General features: G+C 39.1%; 1 protein-coding gene across 1 annotated transcript in view; it reads left to right on the top strand.

The window, feature by feature from the left end:
* The first annotated feature begins 224 nt into the window (after positions 1–224).
* LOC123389335 overlaps positions 225–13224 on the top strand; it is a 31075-nt gene continuing 18075 nt past the window's right edge. The window contains exons 1-2 of the mRNA XM_045070860.1: positions 225–522; positions 9590–9875. Of these exons, the coding sequence (XP_044926795.1) occupies positions 225–522; positions 9590–9875 (584 nt within the window). The remainder of the gene's footprint in view (positions 523–9589; positions 9876–13224) is intronic.

Raw genomic sequence — 13224 nt, 5'->3', positions numbered from 1 at the left:
ACTAATAACTGGATTAAAACATCAACTAGATAAAAGTCTATAAGTTCAAGGTGGCACTTAAGAAAAACTTTAAAAAGAAGACATCTCATTGGCCACTGCTGGAGATTGCTAGGGAACAGTTTATTTATCCTGAACACTGATAAAGTAAAACAGTTTTTAATAAAATGGAGCCAAAATTTCCCTCCAGTTTGTGCCTAGCGAGCATTGATCCAGCCTGAAGAAGTATGACTGAAATAGGCAGGACTGATCGATTTAATTCAGCCCATCTATCTCATTATGACTCCTGCAATGAAAGGACATACGGCACGGACCCTGACAGTACGCGGGGGCCTGCCTTACAGAGCCCTGGTGGCCGTACAGATCTGGACCCCACGTCCAATTGGCTTCTCCTTGGCAACAATGATGGCAAACCCTATAAAGGAAAAGGAGAGAAGCAGAAAAACACAACAAGGGTAAAAATTAAGGCTTCTTCTCTAAATCAGATTCATCCAAAGAAAGTTCATAGAAGTGAGATTTGCAGAGGTATCCACCACCAGTCAATGACGAGCAACATCTTAGAGACTCATGCACAGAAAAATGTTTAATCTGTGATGGAAAATCATGTCATTTGAGTATCTTCATCTCTGATTTTATTAGTATAATACAAAGCCAAGAACAAAAAAATTATAGTATCAGGTGACAGGAAAGTTAATGATAAAAAAGCCAAAATAATGAAATGATATAATCATCGACAACAATGACTCCTCCTCACTGAGATATGTGCTACCTAGGAGCCAGGAACCAGGCTACATGCCTTTGCTGGATTCTGATAAACATTTGTTATTATCTCCACCTCACATGTAAAGTGACCAGTTAACACAGATAGGTTAAATATCTTTCTAATAGGCGGCAGACATGGGATTTGAACCTAACTCTGTCTGGCTCAAATCTTGTGTTCCCAAACACTAGGACATATTCCCTCTACCAGTTACAGTCTCAGGAAGAAGTTGAAAATTATGAGGGAAAACCCTTGGCATTTTATTTCAATGATTAAAAAAAAAAATCATTTCTTCAAGCACCAGGGCCAGCACGTAATCAGTATTTGCCACATGCTATCAAGCTCATTTTCACAATGGTAATATCTATTTGACAACCAGGGATAAAAGTGATATTCTTTGAAAACGAGGTCACAATCCAGCTTAAAAAAAAAAAAAAGAAGTCTCAAGCAACGTGTGCTTTAATTTAATTTAAGTCCTAGAAAACAGCTTGCCCAAAAATGACTTTTGCAAGTCACGTACAGTATTTCAATCTGTCATTTTGAATTGACCTTCACAGGCCTGAATATATTGCAGTGGACTTGGGAAGCTTATGAGAATGATATTAAACTTGGTACTATTTTTTAAATCTTATTTTATATCCACTCTGCTTTTTACTTCACTGTGTATAATTCTTGAAAGCATTGATATTATGGAGCTTTCTTAGATATATGCTGGTTTTCTTGCTAATTAGAATTAATCAAGGTTAATTCAATAAATACCTGTAAAGGTAGAGTGTTTATTCAAACACGATGTGGAGAATCGCGTATTCAGAAGAATAGTTGTCTCAATATTTTGACGATGAGTAGCAGATTTTACTTGAAGGTTTTAGCAAAGTGTGTTTGAGATCTAGCACTCAGTTTATTAGCATTGCATCTGCAAGAAGAGTTTGGAATAACTTACTTTAATTAAATCTTACATTGCTGATTTTGAGTCTTCAATAATCTCTCCTATTTTGATCTCACCTTTTAATAATCTCATAATCGAAATTAATCATCTTTCATCTGGGGTACCTTTCGCTCTGTTGGCCAATACAGAACTCAATTCTGCATCGTACATTCTGCCTATTTCCATCCCATACTCAGCATTCTTCACTAACATCAGGAATAATCAACTGTTGAAATAAGCAACAAAAATACTTCAAAATAGCATTTTTTTTAGAACACTTATTTCTTTGAGAGAGAGAGAGTATGAGTGGTGGGGAGGGACAGAAGGAGAATGAGAAGGAGAATCCTCAAGCAGACTACCTGCTGAAAATGGAGCCAGAGGTGGCTTCATCCCAGGACCTTAGATCATGACCTGAGCTGAAATCAAGAGTTGGCCATTTAACTGACTGAACCACCCAAGCATCTCTCAAAATAGCATTTAAACAATATAAGTTGTCAAAATAATCTCAAGAAAACACTAAGACATGAGGTATGCATAATTATCATTAGAACAGAATCTTCTAGAATTATATGGAGTCTATCAACCAATTGATTCTAGAGTCTTCTAGATTCTAGAATCTTCTAGAATCAATTATTCATAGAATCTTCTAGAAGGATGGAAACTTACACATTATGGTACTTTAGTATTTCTTACTGATATTTTCAAAAACTGTAAAATACTTTATAAGCACACATAAAAATAAACTCTTCTTTAAAGAAATGTCTTTCTTTTTCATTTTAACAGATTATGCAAACTATGTTATCATCTATTTGTACTTTTTTTTAAAGGTTTCTGAATACAGATATCTGTAAAATGCAACAAGAAAAAATTTATCCTACTCAAATGACATGATTTTCCATCACAGATTAAACATTTTTCTGTGCATGAGTCTCTAAGAAACAGGTTGTATAAAATAAGAACATTTTTAGACTACAAAGACTTGCTCATATTTTTATAGCCAGTCACATATAGAAGAAATAAATAAAGAAACAGAAAGAAAGGGCATATAGGAAATGGGATACCCAACAGAAGAGACAGTTGAGGCATCTCCCAACACAGTTGTAAAGGAGAGCCCAGAATAACCATTGTTCCCAGATTACAAGGGCAGTTAGTATAGTGGAGATAGACCAGAAGGTCCTGGAAAGATTTTTTTCTTTTTTAAATTAAATTTAATATTTTAAGTAGACTCCATGCACAACGTGGGAATCAAACTCACCATCCTGAGATCAAGAGTCACATGCTTTATTTACTGAGCCAGGCAAGTGCTCCCTGGAAAGATTTTTTTTTTTTTAAAGAAAGCCTTAGTTATTTTTCCTCTCTTCCCCTCTGATCCTATGTCTTATTTCTTAAATTCAGCATCTCAGAGAGATCATATGATAAGATCAGTTATCTTTCTCTGATTGACTTACTTCACTTAGCATAACCCCCCAGTTCTATGTTGCTGCAAATGGCAAGATTTCATCTTTTTTGATGGCTGCATAATATTCAATTGGATATATATCACATCTTCTTTATCCATTCTTCTGTCAGTGAACATTTCAGCTCTTTCCATTGTTTGGCTATTGTAGACATTGCTACTATAAACATTGGGGTGTAGGTCCCCTTCAGATCAATGCATTTGTACCTTTGGGGTAAATACCCAGTAGTGCAATTGTTGGGTCATAGGGTAGCTCTATTTTCAACTTTTTGAGGAACCTCCATGCTGTTTTCCAGAGTGGCTAAACCAGCTTGCATTCCCACCAACAATGTAGGAGTGTTCCCCTTTCTCTGCATCCTCATCAGCATCTGTTGTTTCCTGACTTGTTAATTTAGCCATTCTGACTGGTGTGAGGTGGTTTCTCGTTTTGATTTGTATTTCCTTGATGCCAAGTGGTGTTGAGCACATTTTCATGTTGCCAGTTGGCCATTTGGATGACTTCTTTGCAGAAATGTCTGTTCATGTCTTCTGCTCATTTCTTTATTGGACTATTTGCTCTTTGGGTGTTGAGTTTGATAAGTTCTTTATAGATTTTTGGATAGTAGCCCTTTATCTGATACATCATTTGCAAACATACACACACACACACACATATATTTGTGTGTGTGTGTGTGTGTGTGTGTGTGTATAAAGAACCAAGATAAAACCAGAGAGAGAGAGAAACCATAAGAAACTCTTAATCTGAGGAAACAAACTGAGCGTTGCTGGAGGGGAGATGGATGGGGGGGATGGGGAAACTGGGTGAGGGACATTGGGGAGGGTATGTGTTGTGATGAGCACAGGGTATTATATAAGACTGATGAATCACAGACCTGTACCCTTGAAACAAATAATACATTATATGTTAATTAATTTAAAAATATATTAATAAAGCCTTGGTTAGAGAAAATGAAGTATCTGAGTGTTTGAGAGAAGTTTCAGAGATTGGGAGGAATTGATGATGTCATAGTGACAATTATTAGAAAGTAAAATAACATACAAACAAACAAAAAAGCAATTATTAACACCAGAGGAAACAGAAATTGTGCAAAAAAAGAAGTGTTCACTAGCACAGCCCTCAGTGGAATTTATTAGTGATAATGCACCCTGAATATTAATTAAAAAATTATATGGTAACTCTTTTTTTTTTAAAGATTTTTTATTTATTTGTTTTGCAGAGAGAGACCACAAGTAGGCAGAGAGGCAGGCAGAGAGAGAGAGAGGAGGAAGCAGGCTCCCTGCTGAGCAGAGAGCCCGATGCAGGACTCAATCCCAGTACCCTGAGATCATGACCTGAGCCGAAGGCAGCGACTTAACCCACTGAGCCACCCAGGCGCCCTATAAGGTAACTCTTAAGAAAAAGAGGATATGGGTATTGTTGGGAACAGGGTTAGTAAAGATAGACAAATCTTGATCTTCTTTAGGGAAAGTAATAGATAATTTCCCATACTAAAATAATAATAATAGTAAGGGAGAAAAGAAGAGGAAGGAATTTTTAAGAAGTAGCCACAAAAATATGTTAGGGAAGCCAATTCCAATAGCATTCAATGGAAATATTAGAAATACTTGCCTTTAGGAAAAGAGAAGTGGGATGAAAGGCAGAATGAAGGATGATATTTTTCTTAACATTTCAGAATTCAATGTTTGAAAATGATGAGTGTAACCTTACTACATAAAGTCTGCATTATATATAAATGTATTTTATTTGGGAACACAAGGTAGAAAATCCAAAGTTTAGTCTGTGAACAACTAGTTAAAGTTCAAGTCATTCAGAATTTTTAATAAGTTATGCTGTCATTCTATCAAAAATGAAACCCGTGCTTTCCACCAAATAATATAATTTTCCTTTGCAGCTGTATAAAATATGCACATAACATCATCCACAGTTTTAGTTCACATGTGCTTTTAGCAATCAGTTAGCCCAGACAATGGGAAAAAGAATATGAGCGTGGTTCTTCAAATTTATTTTTTTTCTTCATTTTTTTTTTAAGTGAGCTCAATGCCCAACATGAACTCAGAACCCCAAGATCAAGAGTTGCATGCTCTACCACTTAAGCCAGCCAGGTGCCTCAATGAAATATATAAAACAGAACATTGTGAAGTTTAGGATTGAGAAACCATAACATAAGATCTGCTTTAATTAAAATCACTTAATATTATAAAGCCCATAATTTCAATACATGTCTGTCACATGATGTGCAAAATAAACATTCAATAGCATTTATTTACTCATTTAATTCAGTAATGACATTGGGGACGTTCCTCAGGTACTTCTCACATGGGGATTGAGGAATGAATGACGTAACCAAGGTGTCTGCCTCAGGAGTCTGCTCATCCCGTAAGTATGAGATTCTAAAATTCTCAGAAAAAAAAAATTAAAATTCCCTTTTCTGTATTTTTATCTTCCTTAGCCAAGACATGTGTTCAAATTAAGATCACTTAGAAGGGTGTCTTTAAGTAAATGTGAAAAAAATCTCCTTTCATTTAGGTATAACTGATTAGAGGGAAAATAGGAAGAAAATGGACAGTTCCATGTTCATGAAGCAAGACTGTTTTCCAAAGTATTCTTCATGTATCTCACTTGGGACCTAGAATCCATTTTCCTCGGGAAATAATACTGAAATGGGGGCAGCTAATATTTTACAGGTGTGCTTGGTGTTCTTGGGAAGCCATGACTTCTTATTTTCTACTGGCAATATTCACATGGATATTTACACATGTTAACTGTACTCGAATCATCTTTTGTGCATTGATAGTGTAGTCAATTGGAGTAGTTAGAAGTCTCTCTTTCTTTCAAAAGGAACACAGTGAGTTCTAAGACCTGTACCCGGAGGTTTTATGGAAGCTTATGTTCCAGCATAAAATTTGATATTTGATGATATATTATTTTCTCATTCCCATCAACATTTTTTGTATGAACTGCATTATGCATAGCCAAGAAATTTTTGGAGGAGGTGTACCAATTAAATCTGAATGTCATGAACAGTTTGCTTAAGGGTAAAGTGCTGCCGCCACCCCCCCCACAAAACCAAAACTTTTTGTAAGGTCATTTCAACCTGAATCTACCAAAACCTGTTCAAATAAAGAGCTTGGAGAAAATAAACTCCTACAAATATTATTTTGAAACAAATACAACATTTCAAAATAAGCAATTAGTGGAAGAAATATTTCTTCCACGTATTAGTCTATGTATGACTTTCTTATTTTAAAAGAAAGGGATTTTTTTTTTTTTTTTTGGTAAATGTTCTTTTCTAAAATGTAGGAGAACAATTTCCTCTCCAAAGTAGGTTTCACACAGTCTCTGCCACAAAACCTGAATTATTAATTTGGTTAATCAGTACAGTTCTTTCACAGAAATTGCAGAAGGAGACAGGTCCTACTTCCTCTCCAAAATTTCACCCAGTATTAATTAGTACATTTTTTTTTAATTTTAAAATGAAAACAGTATTAGACCTAGTCAATGCTCAGTTGTCTTATATAAAATATAGGATTCAAACTGCTTACAGCAAGCAACAGAAAAAAAGTGTGCATTTAATTACAATTTACACAAAGGAATTCGGTCTATAGCTCCACTACCTGTGCAATCTGGGGTTTATAACAGAGCAAAAATTCCCACCTGCAACCCCGAGACTGACCACAATTTTTTTTTTTTTTAAGATGTATAATTAGTACACCTGTCTCAAATCCTTTGAGGGGTTTTTCGTTCATTTCTTGGGAGAAGTGTTCTGGCATTTTCCTTTTTAATCAAAGCTACTTGGCGAAATTGCTTCCCGACCAGACCTCAGAATATTAGCAAAAGTCTGGCGCTGGCCTTGTTGCCATTTGAATATTCACAGCCATAGTTTTACAACTGCCCCATCTTGAGTAATGCGCTGAAACTCCCGCAATTCAGTCATCATTTCTTCCCTTCCTCCTCTGGCCCTGGCCCTTGGAATGTTTGCGTGGTGTCACCGCGAATGTGCTCGGAGCAGAGTTATATGGCATCATTTGGAGAAACATTGCGTTAATAACCAGAGTTCAAGGGCAAAGGATATAAACGGAGCAAATTACAAGTCTGAACAGATATATAGCTTTTGCTAAAAGGGACATGGGCTGCTACTTTATTTACTGGGCGCGGGTGCACTGCAAAGGTGCCCAAGCGCACGAAGGCATTTTTAAACGACCACATCACGGCTTAAGAAAACAACACAAATTTTCAGACGCGAAGGAAACCTAGTGCAAGGATCGACGTTTCTGAGTTTCCTAATGAGAGAATACGATTTGCTATAAAGTACCTTAAGTTTCCCCGGTAATTTCACAGATGATAATATCGTTTTATGTGTCACCACGGAGAGGAAGCAGAAGCTTGCTGGAAATCTAAATTAAATAGATCATCTCAAACTGCAGGTTAACCCAGTTTTGCCAGGGATTTCTTGTTCTGATCATTTTAACCCGGGGATACCACCCTACTTCAAAATGAATACCATGAAAGAGGAATTTGTAAAAATGCTGTATTTCATTTTAATATGTTGATTAGAGGTCTCTCAATAATTACATAAAAAGGGAGCCAGAAATTCAAAAGAGGGAAAGCAAAATCAACTTTTCTAAAGGAGCCAAAAGAGAACTTCATTAATAATCAAAGAAAATAAAAATCAAAGAATCGCAAGTGCTACATTACCAAGTATTTTTTATTAGTGTTCTCAATAACACTGAGCATACTGTAAAGTAGGCTGGTCTGATATTTTTCTGCTGGTGAGATGGAATGCTACAACATTTTTGTCTTTCTTTTCCTTTCTTCTTTTTCTTCTTCTTTTTTTTTTTTTTTGTAAAGCAATTTGGAAATTACTGTAAAAAAAAATCAAGACGTTCATTAAGCATGGCCTATATAGCCCATTTAAAAAGTTTCTTTGAAATCAACAATTTACAAGATGAAAATTTTGCCTTAAAAGATGTTCCTTACTGTATTATTTACTTTACTGAAAACTCGAAGTTACCTAAGTGTCCAAAAAGGAGGAAATGGTTAGTCAAATTTTATATACACTCAAGGAAATATTATGCTGTTGCTAAAATTGATTAAATGTTATTAAAATTGATTAATCTTCTACTAATCTTAAAAAGTTCTTTTGACATATCTATGAGAAAAAACCCCACACAGGATTCAAATGAACACTTTTACAGCGGTTCAAGCATACATTAAAAAGAATTCTAGAAAGAAACATACATGAATTTAATTTATGTGTGCTTTTTTTTTGTGGGGGAGTGCAGATACGCTGTCTGTGCTAGCACAAATAAGTTTCTTTAGTTTTTTGAACTTAATTTTACATTGTTAAAATATGGCATTTCAAAAAGCAATGCGTGGAGCTGGGTTCTTTCTCCCCTGACTCACTCTCAACCACAATGAGATAAGATACACCTCTGTGACATGATTCATTTTCACTTATTGCTATTTTTAAACACAGGTTTTATTTTCTTAGTGGTGGTAGTTCTTAGGGCAGAAGGGGATGGTGGGTATTCTAATACACAATGAGATAGAATGATATTCCCATATTAAAAAAAAGAAATCCCACTGTTTTCTCTAAACTATTTTGCTGGCAGAGGTAAAAGAATCAGCTTATAGGCAGGACTGACTTATTTCTTGACATAAGATATATTAGCTTGCACATGGCAGCTCGTGCAGGAGGAAATATTCACCGTGAATGGACCTGTCCTTCAGTTGCCAAAGAAGAGCCCAGATGATACAATAGCTCTCCACAACCCCATTTCCATGGTGGTTCATGACATATTTTTTCCTGTTATCCTTCTGTCTGCTTCAATCCCTACTCTCAACCTAATGAGTTTTTAAAAGGACACTTCTTAAATCGAGTTGCCTAAAAACATGTGCTGTCATCTTTTTGCAAGGATAAACAAAACATATCCAAGTCGCTCATGACTTTTAAGCACATAAAAGCTAGACAAATTATGAAAATTTTACACATTCTAAAGATCAGAATTATCTCTAGAACGCATTCTTCTATTTTATTTTATTCCTTTTGGGCTAAAGTTTTTTTTTTCTTTTAGCATTTAATATCCAATTTTCTTATTCTTATTATTTTTTAACTAAAGTGCATTGCCCACCCTCCCGCCCCATTTTCTGAAATCTATTTTCCATGATCTTCATGCTGCCTGAGATAAGAAAATGCAACCGTTCAGGTCTGATATCATATTGTTTCGGATAACCGATAGGGGATCATTCCCACAAATGGCAAATAGGACTTGAAAACTGTTTGCAGTTTGGGAAGAAGAGGTAGAGGGCTTGTTCCGATGGCTCAATGATTTGTCAAACATCGGTCCTCAAGGATGCCAGGTTCTTTGCCCTCCACTTTCCCATAGTGCATTTTCCTTTCTCCCACAGAGATATAACAGAAACTGATCTTCAAAATCTAAACATTCCGAGCCGGGTCCTTTTGTGCAGGCATCCTGCTCTCTCTGCCCTGTGCCGGGAGCCGCGGAGCGCGGTCGTATTTACACTGGCCAGCCCCCCGCTGCTCAGACCCGGGCCGGCAGACAGGCCATCCATCATCCGCCCTCCTCCCGCCGAGCGCCGCCGCAGCGGCCAATCCGGCGGCAGGTGGGGCGCACCTGCGGGACGGCCCGCCGCTCCCCGCCGCTCCCTTCCGTGCGCTGCGCCGGCTGGCGGTGCCCTTGCAGCCCCTGCGTTCTCCAAGGCCAGAACCCGGCAGGTACGTCCGGGTGACCGGGACGGTGTGCGCGGCCGAGCCCGCCACGGGCGGCCAGGGGGGCCGCAGGAACGTAGGCGGACACGGTCTCCCTTAATGCCCACGCCCGCTTTGGATTGGTCTGACAGCCGTGGGTGCGGACACGCGGGCCCTCCCTGGGTTTAGCCTCTAAAAAGTGGAAGAATGACGATACTCACCTTGGGAAAGGGACGAGTAAGTGAGAACACATTTGAGTGAGAGAATTCCTTGACTCTGGTCCGTTCCTTGGAGAGCAAGGACTTTCATATGAGTTTGCAAAGCAAGTCTGAATTCAGCATGGCCCGTGCAGACTTCAGGGAGAACTCCCCCCTGACACCTGCCCCCACCCCCAGACCTAAGTGCAGGATAGTAAACAAGGCCATAGGACACCCAAACTACTCCAAGCAAAAACCTAACCTGGATCTCAAGAGCGGTAAAAAAAAAAAAAAAGAAAGAAAGAAAGAAAGAAAGAAAAAGAAAAGAAAAAAGAAAAAAGGCAGAACCTCAAACCACAGGGAAGCCTTCATTTTCCAAATAGGTCAACTAATTGTAGTGCAATCACCTTGCCTTTAAGGGCAGGGCTGGGTTCCTTGGCTCTTCTGAGAAGAAAACTACTGGGAGTTCTGCGAACGTGTTGTGGATTTTATAGCTGGACTCCATAGCTCCTTTTGGTGTAAACGATCCAATACATCTACTCGATCATGTAATTTTAGAGCAACTGAGGACAAGCAGAATCCCCAACCCTCTCCCTTATGTTCCAAGAGTGTGTCTATGTAAATGTCAGTTATGCCCAGGCAAGGTCTTGGGGGTTCGGTGGGTGGGGTGGGCGGTGGGGGAAGGTGAGACAGCCTTGCCAAGGGCTTCAAGGTTTTCCAGAAACGCGTGTGTCTAAAAAATACAAATACAAAATAAATAACAGCCACCACAGCACCTCCAACCCTCCACCCCTAGCTTCCTTCTGAATCATAAATCATGAAAGAGAGATCAGTGAGTCCAGTTTTCCTGCCTTTAACAACTGGAACTGATAATGCCAAAAAGGAAGAGAAACAAACCATGTGAGCCTTATTGCTGCCAGAGGAGGGGTACGCTGGGGAAGGTCCAGGTCTCTCCTTCGTTTGGAACTCCCATGGCTAAGAAGGCTCTTGGATCCTCCAAGTGGGTGGTTCTCAAACCTGGCTTCCCAGGAGACCCAAGCCTAGGTTTGTGAGGTTTGGTTTTGTTGTGTTTTTGTTTTTTGTTTTTTTCTTTTGGGTTTTGGTTATTCTTTCCTTTTTTTTTTTTTTTTTAAGAAAATGCCAATGCCTAGAGTAGCATTCTGATTCTCTTGTTCTGAGGTGTGGTCTGAGTATAAGTACTTTAGAAAACCTTCTTTGTCTTTGGCATGCACGCCCTTCCAGCTGCACATTCCATTTCTGTTCTGTTTCAGGGATCCATGGATAGGAATCGTGGGATATTATTCTGCTCTGTTTCATGGGATACAGCCGCCCCCTTTCCCCCTCCCCCATCAAATACACACAGTCCACACCAAGTTGACAGTCTCTCTCTCTCTCTCTCTTTTTTTTTTTTTTGCCATCTATCACTCACTCTTATTAGCATGCTGCTCTGTTTAGTCCAGGTTTTAGAAATCGATCACTCCTCATTTTAACACCTTGGGAGCAAGAGCTTTTTGTTGTTGTTGTTGTTAATGCATTTATGTTTTCATTATATTTGAAATACTGACTGGGAGGGGGCAGGTAGAGAGCAAGCGATAGGGGGAATTTTGAAGTCTAAAATATTTTTCTCCGAACTTGGGGTAGTTCCTTCCTCCGCCGCACCTTCGGTTCCTGCGCGGATCCGGGCCCACCAGAGCCTCTCACGTCGCCTACCCAAGTCTGGCCACGGGTTTTGTATGAGCGGAGCGTTCTGCCTGTTCACCGAAGTAGAACTGGAATCTCTCCTTCCTCAGGTTTTTCTCACTCTCCGTGGCCAGCAGTGCCGCGTTTCTGGATTATGTTGTACACTTTTCCTTGAGAGATAGATGATCTGTTCTTTGATTAGACATCCTGACCTTTTACGGGTGTTGATCATTGATCTTGATCTGGGCTGGATAGAAAGCTCTTGACTCTGAAAAGTTACTCTGTTGCCAACACCACGAGGAAATTCAATTTCTGCCTGCGCCCGGCCTGGGACTCCTCCTCAATTAGGATTTCTCTTGTTATGATTTTACTTTTATTAAGCAAGCTGCAGCCTCTGTTTTTCCAGCCCTAGCTTTTAGTTACAGTAATCAATTTTTTTTTTCTTTTCTAGGGCGGCTGGCTATAATTGTTGGCTTGGATATTGAGATTTCATGGGATTAGACATAGTGTCTAACCCTTCTCATGAAGGGTCTTCTCCATACCTCGCAGACAGATGGGTAATAATAGCATACATTAATACCTCCACATTGGTTTATGTGTGTTTGACCACAGTGCAAGCATAATTATTTTTGCCCAGTAAAAGCTATTAGAGATCTATTTGGTAGGTTTTACGATCAATAGCTCCTGTGGTATTTGTGTAGCAGCCACAGAATAATCAATTGAAGGTCATATAAAGTAAATTACCATCCTCCTATAATGATTCTTTTTTCTAGATGAGAATTGGGTTTTATTATTTCATCAGGAGCCTCTCGGCGACGCATGCTCCGTCTGTCGGAGAAAGAGATAGAAAAGTTGCGAGCCTGTTTTGAACATATTATTAATATCCATTACTTGAATTTATGTTATTGGATTATTGAATTAGTGGATTCACACTGGAATTCCTTCAAAACCCTTTCTTATGGACTCAGTGACACAGTTAATAACAGTCGGGAGCAAACGGACGTCTTTGGCTGCATGGTGGAGTGAGTCACTTTGCAAAAGTCAATCTTTGTAGCTGTCTCTTTAAAGCAAATTTAGAGTTGGTTAAATGTGTTATATTGACAGTGTGACCGAGCTTCTCTCTTCAAACCCTTTTGGAGAGTGACTGGTGAACTAAGCAGGGGTTGGAGTCAGGGATGCTGCATACTAATGCACTGTCCACTGGTAGCTCAAGGTGAAACTGGGGGCGAGCTGGAGTTGGGGAGGGGCTCAGCACCTGCCTTGGGGACGCGAGTGGGACACCTCTCCTTCGCCCATGATGCCTAACCTGGATTTCATACTTGCAGCACAAGCCGGAGCGAGGGCTGTGTCCCTGTAAAAGATTGCAATTTACCAACCGGAGGCATGCAATCCCCCAACTGTCTTAAAGGGACCCATTTTCAGAGTTTAGCCCTTCTTTTTGTGGGTGCAATCAGTTGTGCACTGAAAACCTGCAGCCACAGTCGGATAACTGCAGGCAC

Source organism: Mustela putorius, unplaced genomic scaffold (assembly GCF_011764305.1).
Source record: "Mustela putorius furo isolate JIRA1106 unplaced genomic scaffold, ASM1176430v1.1 tig00003972_pilon_pilon_pilon, whole genome shotgun sequence".
In the NCBI taxonomy this organism is placed as follows: Eukaryota; Metazoa; Chordata; class Mammalia; order Carnivora; family Mustelidae; genus Mustela; species Mustela putorius.
Note: the sequence above shows the minus strand (reverse complement) of the source record. Positions and strands in the feature narration are given on the sequence as shown.